This window comes from Lissotriton vulgaris, chromosome 6 (assembly GCF_964263255.1).
Source record: "Lissotriton vulgaris chromosome 6, aLisVul1.2, whole genome shotgun sequence".
NCBI classification, from domain to species: Eukaryota; Metazoa; Chordata; class Amphibia; order Caudata; family Salamandridae; genus Lissotriton; species Lissotriton vulgaris.
In genome coordinates, this window is record NC_141694.1 from 218203471 (window position 1) to 218224340 (window position 20870).

The window sequence follows — 20870 nt, forward strand, 5'->3', positions numbered from 1 at the left end:
TCTAAAGGAATCGAAAAGAAAGCCTGGCATAAGTCTATCACGGTGAACCATTCAGCTTGGAACGGTATCTGAAACAATATCACTGATGGATTCGGTACCACTGGACAACATGAAACAACGATATTATTAATCTTTCGAAGGTCCTGCACTATTCTGTATTTTCCACTAGGCTTCTGCAAACCCATAATCGGGGAGTTACAAGGACTTCCCACGATCTCTTTCAGTATTCCCTGTTTAATCATGGATTCGATCACAGGCTTTATTCCTGCAATCGTCTCCGGTGTCAACTTATATTGTGGTATTCTCGGATACTCGGCATTGGGTCTTACCATGATCTTTACTGGCTCTACCCCTTTGATCAATCCTATTTCTTCTCCAGTAAAATCCCACACCTCAGCTGACACTTTCTCCCTCAAATCCTGTGGAAGCTCCTCCACTGTCAAAGTAGGATATAGTTCCACGCATTCCTGCGAGTTTACAACTTTAAAATCGGCATCCTCATCGTTGGTCTGCACTTCTACTCCTTCAGGTGTGCAATGTATAGTGCAATTCAGTTTACACAACAGATCTTTTCCTAACAGACACACAGGGCTAGAATCACAGATTACAAACTGATGTTCATCACTGTAATTCCCTATCTTCACTGACACTAGTTCTGTCAGAGGATTCGTCATCCTCCTGTTTGCGACTCCTACCACCTGGATCGTCTCTCCCGACATTGGCAAACCTGGGACTACCGCTGATCTCAACGTGGATCGAGTGGCCCCCGTGTCTACCAAAAAGGTCGTAGGACATCCAGCCACCTCAGCTTCTACGTATGGTCCTCTCTGATCTACTTCCAGGGCTGCTCCTAGAGTACAGTCTTCTTCCCTATTCACTCATTGCCCTGTAAGAGGATCAACGTAGTAGCATTCTTCTCCTCCTACGAACAATGGCATTTGTCTATAGGTTTTTCCTCCATTTGTAATGCGAGGCGGTTGAGGGAATGGTGCTCGAGGAGTCTGATTCCCCCCTTTGATAAATTTTCCCTTCGGGACTGTTGTTCCCTTTACCATGCTGGGTTGAACCTCATCCTCCTCCTGTTCTAACTCCCCCGTCTCGACATTATAGGGACACTCACGTCTCCAATGTCCCACCTCGTTACACTGATGGCACCTCGTTGTCCTTTTCAGTGTCGCGATATCTACCCTCGGTCTCGGTCTTTCTTCCTCATCTCTGTTCTGATTATTCTGTTTCTTTACTGGTGTGCCTGTTCCCTGTTGCCGCTGTCCACCCTTTCCAGCTGATTGCATCTGCACCAACATCAGCTTTTCTTTAAGTTTCTTTGCCTTTGAGTCTATTTCGTCGCTACAGTACCTTGCATACCTCAGAATCTCATCTAACGGTTTGTTCTGCCAACAAATCAAATGCTGTTGAATCATCAAGCTTATGTCTGGCCTCAATCCTAGAACAAACTTCGACACAAATTGTCCTATATCTTTAGGATCCATGACATCCAACCCGCTATACTGTTTGAATGCTTTCAGCAACCTCTCGTAGAACTCGTGAACTGTCTCTTTAGGTTCCTGAGTTGTTCGATCTATCTTAACCCAGTCTATGTCTTGCACTGGCACTTTCTCTTTTAACCATGCTATTACTCTCTCGTACTTTTCCATGACTCTATCTGATGGACCATTCGTCCTGGCATCTCTCGGAGGCTCGCAAGCGGGCCATTCAATACTAAGTTTGCATGCCGTCCACAAATCTCCGGGTACTACGATATCGAACAAGGTGTTCAAATCGATCCACAGCACCTTAGAGATCTTCACGAACCTCTCTACCTGCTTGTACCACTCCACGGGGTTCTCTCTTAACTTGGGGAAAGAATTAGTGAATGCCGCTAAATCCCCCCTACTCCAAGGCACATGCACGTAGTTTCCGTTCGCGATTTCTCGCAAAGGGAAAGCTTCCATTCGCATTAGCTCTCCATCCTGGGACTTCACGAGTGTACTCCTTCTGACAGATCCCCTCTTGGACCATCTTTCCTCCCATCTATCCAGATCTCTCCATATCCTGATACACATGATTAGTTCCCTTATGTGTACTCTTAGCCCAATCGTCCTACGCTCATCTAGATCTCGATCTGTGCAGTTCAGCCTATGGTTGGCCTGTAAGGCTTTAGTCCGTGACATGTCTATCATATACCTGTCTGCCAATTCAGATAATTTTTCATGAGCTGCCCTTGCTTTCCGAGTAACATCCTTAGATAAAAACAGTATTTCATCCGGTTCATACAGCTCTAACCTTTCTATTGCCACAGTGCCGTCAATTATCTCATCCAAGTCTGATTTTAAACTCATTACATCAAGCCGTCTTGCTTTTATTTCAGCTCTCAGTACGTCAGTCCTAGGTTGTTCTCTTACCTCCCTCTCACCTCCACTATGCGCCCTCCGTCTAAGCACAGGTGAGTTATGAGGAGTTTTTCTTCCATCTCTTTGTTCCCACCTCTCTAGATCCCAAGCCTTTCCATCTTCCCTTGGGGTGTGGTGGAACATTGCTCCATTCCCCATCACTACATTCCGTCTCTTCGGCTCGGTTTCTTCCGGTACGATATAGGATCCTCCGTGCTGTTCTAAACTATTGTAACTCGCTTGCTGTCTGGTATCGCTCAACAATCGATAAGGTCCTTCATGGCCCTCCATGCTCCCGCGATCTCGTTCGTGATCACCGGATGCATGGCGAGACGTTTCACGACTCTCCATGTTCCCGTGATTCCAATGTCGCACATTTTTGTCCGGGGCATGGTGAGTGCACTTGAAACTATTTCGGTATTCCTGCGTCCTTCGTTCTCCTTCACTAAAGGTGACGCGAGGCACTTCCCCACACCCTGCATTCCTGTCGTCGCACATTTGCCTATCGCCACTGGCAGTATGGCAAGTATCTCCTCTACTTCCTTGACTCCCTCCCTCCCACTCAGGGCTGCTTTCGCCAGCTCCGCAGTGAGAGAGGATTCTGTTATCTTGGTCACTCCATTCGGCTCCTGTTTCTAATCTTTTATTCTGAGTCTCTTCGGCAGCGTCCCACTCTCTCAAATATTCCCTTAATTCTTTATAGGATTTCGGTTTCGGTCCCCTCAAATCCATCTGTCCTCTTTGGCCCCCCTGTTCTATCCAGGGACCCGTTGCGGAATCTAGTGGGGTACTCCGACTCATTGGTCCTAGCAACTGCCTTTGGGAATTGGTCGTATTATTCCTACTCTCTATCTCTGCCCTTTCTCTGTCCCATCGTGCCTGTTCCTCCTGCTGGACCCCTTCTGGGTTGTAGATTGACACTATAGGGCCTATGGTAACAGGAACTTGTAAAGCGTCGGGCATTTGATACGACCTTGCATGCTGTGTTTCTGGCACCTTCTGGACCACGAATCTTCCTACTACTCTCTGTTCGGAACTAGATTGAGGTACTTCCTCACCTTTCTTGGTATCCCACTCTGATACTGGGAGAGATTTATATTCCCCCCATCTAGCTCCGTCCCCTTGCTGTAATGCAGGACTTTCGGCTTCTCTGTTATACGGAGGTGGTTTATCAGTTAATAGTCTTTCTATCAGATCCTCATCTGGCTCGCTATCCTCATCCTCCTCTAGAGGTTTCTTTTCTCCCGTAGCTTCTAACATTGTGAACAGTTTGTCTGCTTCTATCTTTTGCACCCTCCACTTTTTAGCTTCATCGTCCCATTTAGCATCCTGCACTGCTTTTACCGATCGTCTCACTCTTTCTTGGCGTCTCTTTAAGCTCTTTTTGTGTGCTGCTCTAAACCATGCACTAAGTGCTTCGAACTGTGTTGGCCTCGGTAGAGGTCTTGTTGCAAGCATTACCGCTTTCAGTTGGTTCAATACTTCTAGCTTAAACGTTCCGTATCTCGGAAACGTCAGTTCCTTATTCCCTTCCGTTAGCTTATTCCACTCGGAGATCCATAATATCGAGTGTAAGCCTACATTCACTGCCATATGATAAGCTGGTGTGCCTTCTGGTGGAGCTTCTTCTCCGGCAAACAAGTTTCTTCTATCTCTCTTAAAGATCGCCCTTAAACGTTTAAAACACTTCATTTTCGATAATCTATGATTTTCCTCTATTCTCTTCCTTATTTACGTCCCGATGACAAACCAACCAATCCCTACGCGGCTCTCGCTAATCGGCCTATCCCAGCGCGACTCTACGCTGACCGACCAATCTCAGCGCGGCTCTACGCTGACGTCACTTGTTCCCTCTGCAGCAGTCCCCTTCCTTTCTCAACTCGTCTCACGATCTTGCATGCGTTTTCATTCATACGCTGAAAAATGACTACTTCCGTCCAAGCGATCACTTTTCTCTGACTGTACGGCCACAGTCTAACTGTAATTGTCACCTCAACTGACGAAACGTCTTTCCTCGCACGGTCAGACGATCGCCTTAACTGATAGGTTACTTACACACAGTAAACGTACGACCAGCGTCCGTTACTCATACACTCACTCTTACGCTCCCCCTATCATCGGTCTGTCGGGCGATCAATGGTACCTCATGACCCCCTTTCAATGGTGAACAAATTACTCTGGGTGTTCGATACACCCGAACCACTTAAGCTCTCCTTGAACTTAAGATTTTATCCGGTTGCGCGCACTCACAACCTTCCCTCAATAACACTACAGGCATTCAACTCCGCTTGACATTACAACACAGGTACAACATAAAATACCGCAATCTTACAACGCATGACCCTTATACTCACTCTCGACCGACTCTGCTGCTTTTCTCTCGACGCACCGTCAGCACCGTCTTCGGCAGGGATTCTTCTTCTGGTCGCCGATGACTAGGGACCTTGGGGTAATCTAAACCTGACCTAGGTTGTCTTCCTCAAGAAGAAAACCATCTTTCTCTGCTACCAACTGTGGGGAATGAGATTTTGATACCCTTTTTGATCACTTAGATACTAATCTCATTCATCAATTTGGATCGGTTGTTTTCTGTCATTGAGTAAAAGACAAACCCCGCATAGGTTAGATAAACCCCATAAACTGACGCAACTCTGAAGGACCACTGACAACTGATGAAGTTTTAAAAGTTTTATATAAAATCAGAATTAAGTGCATATACAATCCTCTCAGGATAAGATTCAATAAGTATACAAAAGAGTACAATTGAAGTCAATTCCAAATCTGTTCCAATCTCCAGATTAAAGCTTAGATACAATGTAGTCCTGTTGCGTCATCTACAAAAGAATAGACAAGTTAATTCTGTCCCTACTCTGTACTATGTGACATCCCTACTTCGTAAGTTCCTTACCTAAAAAGGTGTCAGCAGTTTGACTTCCAAAGAAGTTCAAACTCTCTTAACTCCTAATGGTAATTCCTATTGAGAAGCAGTACCCTCTCTGCCTACCCATCCGCTCTCTAAGGGTCCTCGGCCTACTGCTCTCTTGCGCTCTGATCTCTCTCTCTCTCTTCTCATGACATCTGCTCAAGTCATCTGCGCTCTGAGCTCTTCGCTATCTTCTCACCGGGGTACTGTCCCTAAAATACACAATCACAGTATGGGTGGAACGCCCCTTCGACGCCCACCACGTACTTTCCTAATGATGTCATTCTTCACTCTTTCCATGGCTTCACCTCTTCTCGTCATCCGTTAAGTTGACCCTTCTCCTTAGACGCCATCTTCGTCTTCTTGCTGGTGACTTCATTCGACATTACATTTGACACTTTCGGAGCAAAAGTCTATCACCTCAGCAGAACTCTACCCTTTACGACTGTATTCATAACCTTAGTTGATCCTGTGAACGGTTATTTCTAAACAAGACTCAAATTCCAAGCGTCTCTCATCACGTTTAGGCAATAAACTCTGTCCGACATTGTCACCTTAAATCTAGCAAGACCTTTGACTCTTGTCTCGCACATTCAACTCAAGGCTATTCACGACTCCTGTGAGCCCACTAAATTACATACAGCGGACTACACTCCTGCGAGCTCTTGGTCAGTTAGGTTAAAATCACATATGACCTAAACCTTTTCTAACATTCCTACAAAAAGCTTCTACACAGTATAACCTTTAACACACATTATATATAATCGTATTTAGCAAATCGTTTGCTTATAAGTGAATACATTCTACGTATAACGCATCATTCCTTATCGTGCTTACATCGTGCTATACATTCTCTGCACATTTCGTCACTTTACGTTTTCGCCGTTTTCTTCGTTCCATGTTACATACGTCTATTCAGTTTTATACATTCTACTATTCTTAAGCATTACTATACATTTCTATATTAGCCCACTAGGTATACGGGCTTCTAATGCATTTGCTAAAGTGAATACAAATACATTTCCTATTACATTGGTTACATCGGCTAACTTTACGCTACAAGTGTTAACTTCACGTTATAGATTCCATGTTTATGTGATATGCTTGTGAATATGGTTCAGATATACGTTTTATTCAAATTGCGCTCTCTCACAATTGTGTAATTCCAAAATGTAATAATGTACAGTGCTTGGATGTGACCCAGCTAGGCTTGTGCTTATTGAATTCTAATACACACGCACCTTAGTGCAGAATGAGTGGTATACACCATAGAAATTTGTTTTGTCTTTTTTTTAAACATGAAGGACTACACTGAACGAACAAACCATATACAATACCCAATCAAAAAGCTAAATCATCCTGACAGCTGCCCCAATATTTACTTTAGTACATACAGGCCACTCTTTTGAAACTGGATAGTGAGGGAATTAAAAAAAAAAGGGCAGGTATTTTTCCCTGTTGACTTACATTGAAGCAGAGGATATTTTAAATAGGAATCAGCTAAAATAAAGGTAAATTTGGCTTTTAAGAAATCGGGATTCTCCCGCCTGAATCAGGTCTTTTGACATGTATGTTTGTAAATTTACATACTCGAAATTTGCATTAATGCTTGGACTGGTGTTATCATTTCAGATATACATAACACAATTGGATGGTGGAGCTACCTACATACAAACCAGATTGTATTTTAATTAACTGCAAATATTAGAGCTAAAATTGAGATCTCAGTTATCAATTTCTTATCCTTTTATCATAACGAAGGAGCCAAAACTAGGGCACAATTGTTTTGAAAAGTAGTACATTTCTGTGAATCATTTCATAGTGGTGCAGGAGGTAAAGCTACAGACAAACAGAATATATGAAAGGTCTACACATGGACTATCTTCCTTCCTTACCAAGGATAATGATTACTGAGGAGAAAAATGTTAGATATGGTATTACAGCTGATACCGCTATGAGGCCATATTAATGGCCGACTGTGCATTATAACATACTACACGGATAAGTGAAACATAGACCATGAACCACTTCTGTACCTGCAGTGACGTATCCGTTGAACAAGAGACGTCTTCCTTCAGGAACATTGCGTAGGACTGTTGATACCGAGAAGGGCACATCTTGTGGCTCGGCATGTTTCGGCCATAAAAGGAAGACTGGATACTGATGGTGGTTCTATGAGGACAACGGAGCGAAATATATTCTCCGTCGCAGGCGTGGTCTGTATAATTTTTTAACACTTTTGAAATATAGCCTGCCAAGGAAAATAAAAAAATAAAAATTATTTAATCCTTGTGACTCAACAAGTCAAGTTACAGCATTGAAATATCGAACCTCATAATTTAACACAATTTCTCTCCCAAGTACGTAATGCTAAAATAAATGGTCCAATAATTAGGCTTAAAGTTAGTGTGTGGCAAGAGGCTAGTTGCACAATACTGTATAGTATGGGAACATTTTAACAAGAAGTAATACAACTTTCAGATTTTATGATACAACACAAATATAGGGTTATGACATGATAGAATTTTTAGGGGTGACCAATGGGAATCTAGTGAAGATCTACAAAATCCTAACTTTGTAGATGGTCAACAACATAGCTGGTGCCGTTTCACACCTAATTTGGACACCTACACTTTGTGGGCACTATGTGGTGGTAGTTGATTGTAGGGGTATCATAGAAGACGTGTCTCCTGCAATCAGATACAACTGCCCCACATATGGGCCCTTAAGGCTTATGCCACAGTCTACTTGCTGCTGCAGGAAGTGTTTAGACTTTGGAAAGTCTAATGGGGTCAAGTCAAGGGAATTTGCTGAGGGGGTCCTACGAGCAGAATGGGACATGTTGACGGGTGCAAACAGAGTTGGAGAACGCTAACGTCATGCCAGCACTCTGAACATGTGTGACTCTGCTGTCGCTTGCAGTCTCACTTCCAGCTTTAGCAACACATCTATGTTAGTCAAAACTCTGGCTGTCACTGCAAGATGGTGAAAGTCATTAGCATATTTTCAATGAATGCATCTTCGCCAAATTGAATAGATGGTTTAAAGCCCATGCACTGAGATAATAGCCCTACTTTCTTAAAGCAATGAAAGACCACGCGATTGAATGCATGGAATGTGTGAAGAACAAATCAGTTACTTCTTGCCAAGGGATCCATCTCTTGAAAGATGTACTCTAATACTCTGACACTAATTTTACACCAAAATGCACAAGACCTCTGTCCAATCGACAAAAAAATGTTAAAACAAAGAAAACTAGCCATGGACACCAGACAAAGGCTAGCACAGTATTGAACATTCTTGGGCGATTCAGCTGATACAAAACAACTCATTTACAAGGCGGGCTGACAGGGCAACCTTTAGTACAGAACATTGACTGCTTACATGGTCCTTAGTAAGTGATTCATTTAGCAACCCTGAATAAAACTCTAGTTAGAGCGAGGTGCATCATGAACCTGGTTTCAAACAGCTCATTGTGTTATTAGTACACAAAATTTTACAATATTTCTTGACCCCGTCATATCCTTGCTGTACAAAATGACTATAAAACAGCACTGACAAAGTCAATAGATCTTGCATAGGCAAGACCTATTAGCTTTGCCAATGCTTGTTTTATTGTGCTTTCCGAGTATTTGGGCAGAGAAATTGGCTCAAATATTCAACAACAGGATAATTTAGTATTCTAAGAAAAGTACTTGAATATTCAGGGGAAATGTAGTTTTGGGTGTCTTGCCATAGCCCCAAAAAGTAGGGAAACTGAAAATAAAGGGATGTCTCTGCACATGTGGGAAATAGGTTTGCATGCATAGCAGTGTGGGTGTGCATGGAAAGATGGGTAGCTTTAACACATAGACTATCAGGCTTGCCCATTGCTTGCAGCAATAGGCGGAGACAATGTGCCATTTTACTCAAAAGAGACCTTCATCTCCACGGGCACCAGTATCCATAAGGATATTAACCAACCCAGCTGAGAGCGCTTCAATGCCTCTTCAAGGGTAGTAAGCACTATATAAAGTCAATTGCAATACAAAATTACATTTTTGATATGCAGGCAAGAGGCTTTGATATAGTCTCTCAGATTATGCCAGGGCTCATACCATAGTTGGGATTGAATACTAGTAATTCCCTTATTTTGCCACCTTTTTGCAGATCTACATACTGAGGCTTAGGGGAGTGGTAAGCAATATTTCCAGGATTGTAATGCCCTTTTGAGTTTGTGCAAACCTAATAATTTGCATGTTTTAAGGGTTTTCACCAGCTATCCTCTAATCTTTTCCCGTACTGAGAAAGGTTGGAAATTTACTCCTGACAATGGCAGACGTAAAACTTCTTCCAGGGTTGGGAAAAAAGTGTTTGGAGGTAGAGTGAACTTGCAAAGGCTCAACAGATTTTCACATGCGCAAATCTACACATGCATGTTTGCTCGTGCTAAAATGCAGTTCACAAATATTTTCTAGGACTATGATTTCTTGACCTACTTCTGTTAATTCTGTGAATCATGAAAGCCGTAAATCTGCACGAATGCAAGTACATATACAGTGGGTGCACTTTTGCGATTTCTTTAATAATTGGGCCTCTAATTAAGTCTGGTGTTAAACAAGACCTTTTGTGTTTATTAAAATATTATCTCTTTCTCTGTCTATCTATCGGCTGGATTCACTATGAGTGGCAGCATTCTGTTCTTTCACAAGGAGCATATTAACACACAAAGAACTTTTTCTCAGTGTCAGGAACTAATGTGACAATGTGTGCTTTTGGAGACCAAAAATGTGTTTAGCTTTTTGCAAATGCTTGTTTTAATGGTGAAGGCTTGGCACCTCTCACACCAATAAGGTTTTACAAAAACTATGCCAACACAGACACGCTTTGACAAAATCAAAAGGCTGACTACCAATTGCAGACCTACTGACTTTGCAAATGCTTGTTTATTGTTATGTTTCCCTTAATCTTGTTGAAACTGGTTTCAACGATTTTCCATAAGGAATATTTTTGGGAAATACTAACATGCATCAACACATTTTATAAATGATGCTACAAAGAAATGGTACCTACATTTCACAGTATTTTAGCTAAATGGTTTTTTGAGAGTTGCATTCTTTTGTGAACTTTTTTTTAAAGCACATAATCATCTATCTTGCTTTCAAACTTCTGCACATATTTGCATCTAATCAGAGAGCATTCTGTGCACATTATACATAGCCTCATACTGCTAATCTTTGAAAACTTGTGTACACATGTTTATACTGGAACCACTGCCAGTAGTGCAGTCCGAGCTTACATTTCCTTAGAATGCTCACCCTAATAATAAAGGCTTTGCATTAATGAACCATAAATACAAGTTGGAACAGTATCAGCATATGAACACAAATATGCAGACAGTGCCCTTGCATGATACACAATGTGGTACTGTAAACTGGCAGCCAAGGGTTTATGCTGCAAGGAGTGGGGCCTACTTGTCCTGAGGACAAAAGACACATTTAAACTTGTTCTTGACCAGAAATAATATGCCCTGGATGTCGGGCTACAGGAATTCCACAATCCTGCTTGTTATAGCACAACAACTCACTTTCAAAGGTGTATCTCGGCACTTCACTAACTCAGGCCTGCAGAATACATTAAAACAGCCACGCCTTCAGAAGTGTTTTGAACTTGCCCAGCTCCGTACATAAGCAAATTTGCAGAGGGAGTTTGTTCCAACGGAACGGGGCAATATTCGAAAACGATCTGCCTCCAAATCTCATGGTGCAGATTCAAGGAATCCTTACTAAAGCTTTGTTGTGAGGGGGTAATAATGGCAGAGCATACTGTGCATATAAATTGGGGCTTTGCTGGTTTGCACCTTGTGAGTGAGACATAACTTGAAGATTGCACGCTTCCTAAATGGTAACCCATGCAAGGCACTCAAAATGGGTGCTGAATGAGAGCTTGAGGGAAGATTGCAAACCAATCGGGAAGCTGTGTTCTGCGCAACATGTCATTTGGACATCAGCATGTCATTAGCCGCAACCAACAGCAAGTTTCTGTAGTCCAGGCGACTTGTAATTAAGGCGTGGACTATAGTTTTACTAGAGGCTGGTGGAAACTAAGGAAAAGCTTTCCATAAGAGGCACATGCTAGCAAAGCATGTGCCACATGTAGTGATAACCTGATCCTTCACTGATAGTGTCTGGTCCAACTTCATGCTGAGGATTTTTACTGCCTGCCTCGGGATCGGGCCAGACCTAGTTCAATGGGCCACCAGTCAGCAGACCAGAGCCCCTGAGCCTTTCCAAATAACAGTATCTCAGTCTTGTCACTGTTTAATTGAAGACTGTTAGTTGTCATCCAATTCACAATTTTTCGCATGCAGTCAGAGAAACAAGATTTCACCTTATCAGGGTTATGTCCAAAAAAGAAGATAAGTAGTGTGGCTCACTGGTTAGAGGCGGCAGACCTGAGAGCAGAGGACGGCCCTGGACCAGGGTTCGATTCACGGCGCGGCAGGTTTCTGGACCAGGGTCAGCGGACTCGATAATTCTCTCGCCTCGGTGCCCACTCTGATCAGCGATCACACTCGGCAACTCTGGGCATTAGCTTGCCTCATCTTCACTAACGGCCCCCCAGACCGCCGGGGATGCCTGGTCTCACCCTGGAGATACCCATTAAGGGACCATCTCTCAGGGAAGCCAGGAAGGGTTTCGCAGCGGTCGAAGCGCCTTGGGACCCTACGGGTAAGTAGTGCGCTATATAAATGCCTATACATTTACATACATTACATTTACATCAGCGTAGGATATAATCTTGAAATCACTTGCTTTGACAATTTGAACAAAAGGGGACACATAGATATTAAATAATGTTGGACTCAGAGAGGAGCCCTGTGGAACCTTTTTGTTAACAGGAGTCCTGTGATTCTGGGCAAATCACTTAATCTCCCCGTGCCTGAATGTGTAATGTAAATACGGTGCTCATGTAAAGCGCTCCAATATCTTCGGGTCGAGTTCGCGCTATTTAAATATGCAAAACAAAACAAAAGCACGTTGGATTTGTGCCAGTATTCGAATCCCTCACCACCATAAGCTATCTGTGTAGTCTATTCTGTTGAGCAGAGCGTTGATTACTGAAATGCTAGTGGAACCAACGATAATACATTATGTGGGTAATGTCATACTAACACCAAGCACTACGCAAATTACTCCAACCCCCGACAAATTGAAATACAGGTGAATGTTTTTACTGCCAAAACATTCCCAGGTCTCCAGCATGTTTGTAGTCATGAGACCCAAACAAGCCTGCCAACACATTTCCAAATAGACATATAGTCATGTGACCCACCTCAAACCACAGACTAATTCCAATGTCACCAGCACAAATATCTTTACATGATATTAATCCTACTTATGTTTCTACAGTCATGGTGAGGGAAGAATCCCAAACCTGGTTTCAAGCCTGTGGAGGCTGATATTATTGAGAAAAAACATGTCTACTGTATGGCTGTGGTAAGGAAGAGAGATACCTCTGAGAGCTGGTTTATAGTTTGTAATACAGTCTTGTCGACATGATGTGGGCACACCTGCTCACTTCTATTTCTCTGCTGACCTCTTTGCTTTGGGAATTTTAAAGGATCCGCATGGCAGGCTTGGCTTTTGAGGTTTCTGGAGGGTTGACAGGGAGCTTGTCAGAATATGAAATTAAGTTGAGGTCAGGCACTGGCAGTGTAAAATCATGTTTTCAGCCATAAGGAACCACGAAGCATCAAACTATAAAGCCGCCAATCAAGAATACAAAAGTTCTCCACTGCTGCTTAATTACACACATTGCCTATCAGAAGGTCATAAAATGGCCTCTAAGGTCTTAATCCTGATAAAGAAGGAAGCAGGGAAAATACATTAAATTATGTGCATATGCTGATTATGAGGCTCGCAATGCAGAATGTAAATACTTATTTGTGCCCCTTGCTACTGCAATGTGGTTCTGCCAGTTGCAAAATTTCGGAAGATTCAATTTGGACAAATCATCTCTTGGCAGCTATCTGGTGAATGTGCTTATCAGGACTCCCAATATATGTCCACGCTGTGGGCATCAAATTGGACTTGCCAGTGCCAGATTTGGGATAATGAAAGAGAAAGTCCACTATGGAGTAATGCAAAGAAAATGGAAGTAGAGCGAGGTCAGGGGTGACAGATATGGAGAGTTACAGCTGCCATTTTTGTAACCAGGAACTATGTCAAGGTCTTTCACCTGTAATATCATGAACAGGAGTAGGACTATGAACATCATGTTCTATTAGTCATGGCTTGGTGTACAGAACTGAGTTTACTTGCAGTGGCCTTGTGGCAGACAATTAACTTAGGAATCATAAAGTCGTGACTGCAGCGCATTGGGGATCTTTGGCAAAGCACTTTAACTCTCTTAATACCCTTAGGTGGGAAAACTCGGAGCACTAAGAAGGAATGGGAGGAAAGTAATTTAGCTGCCATCAAGAATTTTCCGAGAAACTGAGTGCCAGATGTACAAATGTTAGGAATAGCGATTTCCTCCGAATTAGGAAATTGGTATTCCTAATGTATGAAACTCTTTGAGTTTATTTAGGATTCCTTGTGGGTCACAAATCGACCTACCTCATGAATATTTAAGCTTGCGACCCATTAGGAATCATGAATGCAAAAACCACAGTTGATGGACAGAATGCAGAACAATGTCATACATTCACCCCAGTACAGAGATCTGGGCCTAAATCCATCGTTTTTTTGCACTCCACACCACCCCAGTTCAGACATGGCCATATGCAAATCAGTCTGACCCTGTGCCTCATGGGAACAGTCCAGCCGGAAATGCCAAGCCATGCCTTCCCATTAGGAATCACAGCCATCACAGGGATGGTGGCCTGCCAAGGTCAGCAGACCACCATGTCTGTGATTGCTTTTTAATAAAGCAACTTTTTTTTTTTATTCCGCCTTTTTTCCTCCAAGGAAAACAGGATGTGTTTAAAAAGAAAAAAATGAAACCTTGAAGTTTAATTTTTTAAGAGTAGAAAATGTCTGTGGGTCCACTGCCTGATTTTAAAAATATTTGTATTTACATTCTCAAAGAGGAAGGGGTCCCCTTGCGACCCCTTCACCTTTGTGAAGGCTTACCACCAGTTTTAAACTGGTGATGATAGCGTATTACTGTTGTGCAACCAGACGTACATAACATACCGATTCAGTATTTGCAAGAGACGGCCTAAACACGTCCCTCATAATCGCAAATGCAAAATGCGACTCCGTAACTTGCATTTAGTACATTTGAAAAAGCATTTTTCCGGTCGCAAACGAATAGGGCCGTTTGCGACTGGAAAACTGGTTTGTACATCTGTCCTTATTTCACACCTCACACAAACTGCGTTCTGGAACTAAATGGAGGTGTCTAGTCAAAATCACCCTGCAACCTTCCCTTCAACAGGTAGGAATGTCTCACAGAGCTGTATAAACAAGCCGACGGCCTTCCCTGCTTGGCAGAGAACGGGATGAAGGCATTAACAGCGCCACTGAAGCGTCGATGAGTCAACAGCTTCGAAGCGCCGTCCACACAGCCTGAGTACACTATGCGAGGGAAACCCTTGAGGAAAGAAGGGCGGCGGCCGACGGGGTCCTCCCAGGGCCGCCCCCTCATCCAGCCCGTGCTTCATCGCGGCTGTGTGGTCTGACGCTCAATTAAATCGAGCTCGGATGACAAGAACTAATTTCAAGCCTCGGTTCAACTTCGTGACCTGTGAAGAATTCGGCCTCGTCTTATCACAAGGAAAACTTCGCTCTATTTTTATGCGTATTTGCCGAGACTGTTTAGTTTTATTTGCTGTAAGCTTTAATCTCGCGCCGTACATTAATCACGCGCGAGCTGGCAGGCACCCTCGCTACTCCCGGCAACCCCTCTGATGCAAGGCTTCTGGGAACTGAGTTCACACAAACTTCACCCACAACTTTGGTGAGTGGAGGTGGGGGAGTGAGAGTGTCGGAGGCGCTCCAACACTGGTCCAGGAGTTAGATCGGTGCCAGATTTTCTGATAAACAGGTAAGAATAATGTCCAACAAGAAATCTAAATGGAACGAATTTACATGTTGGGGTTATCCTGAAATCCTGGCCTGCATCTGTGCATTTTTTCAGCTGGACACCCCTGTACAATTGAAAACATCCCGCGTGGTCTCAGAAAGCAAGGGATAGGCGCAACCACCGGCCGAATAGTAAATTCCAGTCAGATTTCCTAGTAATTAATGCACAAGCATATAGGAATAACACATTCTTTACTATACAGTGTTTGCTGTCTCATTCCTGCCTTTTCTAAGCGCTATAAATAACAGGCGTGACCTCTTGCCAGTTTCATGGTACTCAGTGCACTGATCCTGATGGCTTGGACTCTAACGGGATTCCAATCCATGACCTGCAGAAGTCAGCAGAAAACATTGAAATCGCTACGCAATCGCCCCAGCACCGTGAGCACGAGGCACATTTAGATCCAATCAATTACAATGGACTTTATTTTCATGTGCGTTCATTTTGAAAACGTGCCTAGATTTTACTCTTCGGTGGACCGAAAAGCCCAGTTGCAAAGTCCAACGTGGGTCCCAACCATTCAGGCTGGGGAGAGGGGAGGAAGGGTGGTCTTGAGTCAGGAGAGAGGGGGTGTCGACGCACTGTAGGATTTGTAATTAGACTGTTGGAGGCGGAGAGAAGATATTTCAGGCTTGAGAGGGATGCTGGCTTTGGGGGGTGCCTGGAGTGTGGAACTCTTCAAGACATACTTGTAGGGAAGAGAGTTTCAGATGAGAACAGATCTCAAACCACTGGAGTCATTCCCGTCTAAAAATGAAGCCGTTGAGGTTGATGAGTTTATTAGCAAAGTTATACAAAATAACATTTTACTGACTCATTCCGGGTTCGTGCAATGTCAGAGCAGATTGTCTTTCGAAGTTGTCTATTGGTCAGGAAGCAATGCTGCCCAAGGTCAATACTGAAGAGTGTGCAGGGGCTTTTAGTGATGGCAGAGGTACATCAATTACTGACTAAAGAGGTCTGGTGGTGAGCAAGTTTACAAGATGTGATGTTGAACAAGCGGAAGAATTATCTGTTGAGTGAGAGGTCTAGCGGAAACATGTAATCGCAAGTTTTTGCAGTGTATTAGAAGATAAGAGAACAATTGTCTGTGGAGGGCGGTGCAGTGACGAAAGATGGCACCTGTTGTAATGCTGTTAAAGACTTTCTTTATAATTTAATACACAGAGTGAGCAGAGGAGATCATGTGGCGCCTGTTAGCCCTGCGGTCAAGGCGATGGACAGAGGTCTTGTGACAATGCGCAGCACTTGGTAAATGGAAACTTTTCTCTCTGGCGTGAGTCAGTCTGTGCTGGAAGAAGAGGATGTTGTGTTTGGAGGAGCAGGAGAGTAATTTGCTCGTGAAAGAGATGTTTTAGACTGAGGCCTAGGTGTCAGAATGGAGGCACTGGCTATGAAGACTTTGATATTATGAAAGAGGATATAAGCTGACGTATGATTACTAGAGCGGTACAAAAGGGGGTGGTGATGTACGGAGCATCTGAATCAATCAAACACTCACACCCAGTCAAAAGATCTGGGTTTAATCCATCACCGTTCTTTAGCCCACTCTGCCACCCCAGTTCAGACATGGCTATATTCAAATCAGTCTGACCCTGTGCCTCATGGGAACAGTCCAGCCCGAACTGCCAAGCCATGTCTTCCCTGGACCGGAAACAAGCTTCCGAGGACCGGTTTCTGGCATTGCAGCCGTCTTCAGCCCGGCTTGCTTGAATCCAGTGGCAAAGTGAGCAAGGGACTCACGTCTGAGCATACCCTGCCACACTTATGGCGGCCAAAAGCGGTACAAAAGGGGGTGGTGATGGACGGAGCATCTGAATCAATCAAACACTCGCACCCAGTCAAAAGATCTTGGTTTAATCCATCACCGTTCTTTAGCCCACTCTGCCACCCCAGTTCAGACATGGCTATATGCAAATCAGTCTGACCCTGTGCCTCATGGGAACAGTCCAGCCCGAACTGCCAAGCCATGTTTTCCCTGGACCAGAAACAAGCTTCCAAGGGCCGGTTTCTGGCATTGCAGCCGTCTTCAGCCCGGCTTGCTTGAATCCAGTGGCAAAGTGAGCAAGGGGCTCACGTCTGAGAATACCATGCCACACTTATGGCGGCCAAAAGCGGTACAAAAGGGGGTGGTGATTGACGGAGCATCTGAATCAATCAAACACTCACACCCAGTCAAAAGATCTGGGTTTAACCCATCACCATTACTTAGCCCACTCTGCCACCCCAGTTCAGACATGGCTATATGCAAATCAGTGCCTCATGGGAACAGTCCAGCCCGAACTGCCAAGCAATGTCTTCCCTGGACCGGAAACAAGCTTCAGAGGACCGGTTTCTGGCATTGCAGCCGTCTTCAGCCCGGCTTGCTTAAATCCAGTGGCAAAGTGAGCAAGGGACTCACGTCTGAGCATACCCTGCCACACTTATGGCGGCCAAAAGCGGTACAAAAGGGGGTGGTGATGGACGGAGCATCTGAATCAATCAAACACTCACACCCAGTCAAAAGATCTGGGTTTAATCCATCACTGTTCTTTAGCCCACTCTGCCACCCCAGTTCAGACATTGCTATATGCAAATCAGTCTGACCCTGTGCCTCATGGGAACAGTCCAGCCCGAACTGCCAAGCCATGCCTTCCCTGGACCGGAAACAAGCTTCCGAGGACCGGTTTCTGGCATTCCAGCCGTCTTCAACCCGGCTCGCTTGAATCCAGTGGCAAAGTTAGCACTTGGGCCCTACGACCATTAGAAAATCGCCTCAAGATACAAAGAGGGGACAATTCTAACCACTGCCAACTCAACATAACTATACTTACAATATAGAAGCTTTTCCCTCCAAAACAGTAATGTTTGTGAATAGCCTTCTGAGACCAATAGTGTGAACAGGAACCATTTTTCTAATAGTCATTAAGTGAGGGTGTGTTCCACATTATCTATATTTTCTCTCCTAGCTGTACAGATCATTTGCAAAAAGAAACAACGAGTGCTCTCAGAGCAAACACGATTATATGATAAGCACTGTGAACCCAGGCACTGCAATCATGAAAATGTGTAAAGGTTTGTAAGTAATGGAGTCTAGGCAAATAGGTGTCCTGATGAAGCTCTAAAACTAATACAGCCACCTTTGACAAGGTAAAGACATGTCAATTAACTGTTTTTAAATTGTGCAGAGGACCACACTACAAATAAAGCTTGAAAAGGGATATTGTAATAGTGATCAGTGATTATCAATACCATATAGCCTAAATCTAGTTCTTGATGCATCCTTCACCGCGACAAGCAGAGACAGTTTACTGCATCAGCCTGCCAACCCATTCACACACACAGCCCAGATGGGACTAAGAAGAGAGGAAACAGAGAGCACAGAGGCCCTATATTGTTAGTGCAGGCCTCTAAAGATACCTTACACAATGATCCATTATAAGCAGGACCCTACCAGTATTTAGATGTCACTGTGCACATAACAATTCCAATAGGTGAAAGACAACACCTAACAGAGCACATTAGAAAGAGCACTCTGGGCACGTGCAACATGGCATAGGTATTCCTTATTGTTGGTTATCACAGAGTTCACAACAGTACCAAACACAATAGTAAAATCACTACCTCCCAACAAAACACAACAGCTAGAAAACAGATAGAATCCTTGAGACCAGGGCATGAAGATGCCAGAACTTGACAGCGCTGGGAAGCATTATTAGTGACAATACACCGCTATAAAAATTTCTGTTCTGGATAAGTGTGACCCTAAGGAACTTCCCTCATGCTCTACCTCTACCATCTCTATGCAGATGACACCCAAATCTACCTCAAGGTGTCTTCCTCTCATGATCTCTCACTACTCAACTCTACTCTCAACTCTATTCACAACTGGATGTTATTTCACCACTCATTCTCAATCCCTCCAAAACGGAATTCCTCCTCTTATCTAGCTCTCTCTCTCCGCCTCCTGTTCAATCCTGGATGGATCAGTTGAATTTACTCAACAGTAAACCTGTCATTGTTGACTGCGCTAAATCCCTAGATGTCATAGTTGACAAAAGACTCAACCTAATCTCACACATCAACTCCATTGCCAAGAGCGCACGTTATCAGCTGTGCCTTTTATGGGGGATTCGTCGTTTCTTCCCGGAGAATGGCCTAAAAACCTTGGTCCAATCGCTAGTTCTCTCTAGACTAGATTATTGTAATTCTCTTCTGACTGGGCTTCCCAAATCTCACCTCTCCCCCCTCAAATCCGTCCTCCATTCAGCAGCTCGCTTCATTTCAGGGTTCAAACGAAGTGACCACATCACTCCTATCCTGTCTTCTCTCCGATGGCTTTGAGGTGCCGGGTTTTTAGAGACCCGGTGGTGCCAGGGGATCACACCCAAAGACCTCTGAGTTCTCCCTGTTCTGGACTTACAGAAACACAGAGTCTTCTAGGTGAAGTCAATGATCGAGTTTTATTGGCTGCAACCAAGTAACATGCGTCCTAGAAGTACGACAACACGGGCCGTAAGTTCTCAGGAGACTGTTCGTTCTTACAGAACCAGCCTTCTCCTTATATACATAAATAATAGCTGTAGGCAAGAATTCTTGAGTTTATGATATGGCTATACACATATTTTCGTAACAATACAAAGAGCGAAGTCATGCTGGTCAGCACATATTTCAGATGTCCGGTTGGTGATGGATTACCCCGCCAAATCCAGAACTCCCATCAGATATCGATGAAATGCAAATAAGGTCGAGCACCCTCCCATCATAAAACGGGTCATAAACAAGAATCATGGACAGGTGTGTGTGTGTATGGAAAACATAGTCTGTATGTGGTGAATGGTTTATGACATGTTGTGCCTTGATGATATCTTGCTCGGCCACTGGGCGAGGAGCTGCCCGAGCAGGCTTGGCTGGAGGCAGTGGAGGCAGCTTCGGCCAGGTCATGGGGAAGTCGGTTACAGAGGACGTGTCCTTTAGATCGGCTTTAATCGATTGACTTATATGAGGGCAAGCCCTAAGATGGATGCCGTTTACAAAATGGAGTTCGAGGGTTCGGGACGGAAACCAAGATTTAGGGGTGTTAGCATCACTCAATCGTGACGCAAATACATAGGGATAATGTCCTGATCATTACCGGTTCGTAGATACCAAATTCGTCATGGTACGACGATGTTTTATGACGCGAGTGTTGGACCTCGATATCTGTAAAACAGCGGGGTCCAAATCTGCAGTACCACAGCTTCCCATCGAGGCTAGAGCTATTTACAAAACGGCGTGCATCACCCACAAAGCTTTGCACTCTTCCACCCCTCGCTATCTGGCGAATAAACTGAAATTGTCTGGAGGCTCAAGACCTTCTCGGAATGCAGAAAAGTTTCTGCTTGAGTCACCCTTCTTCAAAAGGGAAACATTGATGGCTCAATCGTTCTCGGGTAATGCTGTGAGAATCTGGAACTCGCTTCCTCCTTTGCTCCGTGCCATCACCTCCATCCAGATTTTCAAAGCGG

At 44.0% G+C, this 20870-nt stretch overlaps 1 protein-coding gene across 1 annotated transcript in view; it reads right to left on the reverse strand.

Moving 5' to 3' along the window:
• LOC147707040 (protein eva-1 homolog C-like) overlaps positions 1-20870 on the reverse strand; it is a 739660-nt gene that overhangs the window by 506692 nt on the left and 212098 nt on the right. The window contains exon 2 of the mRNA XM_086926252.1: positions 7350-7564. Coding sequence (XP_086782378.1) covers positions 7350-7564 — 215 coding nt within the window. The remainder of the gene's footprint in view (positions 1-7349; positions 7565-20870) is intronic.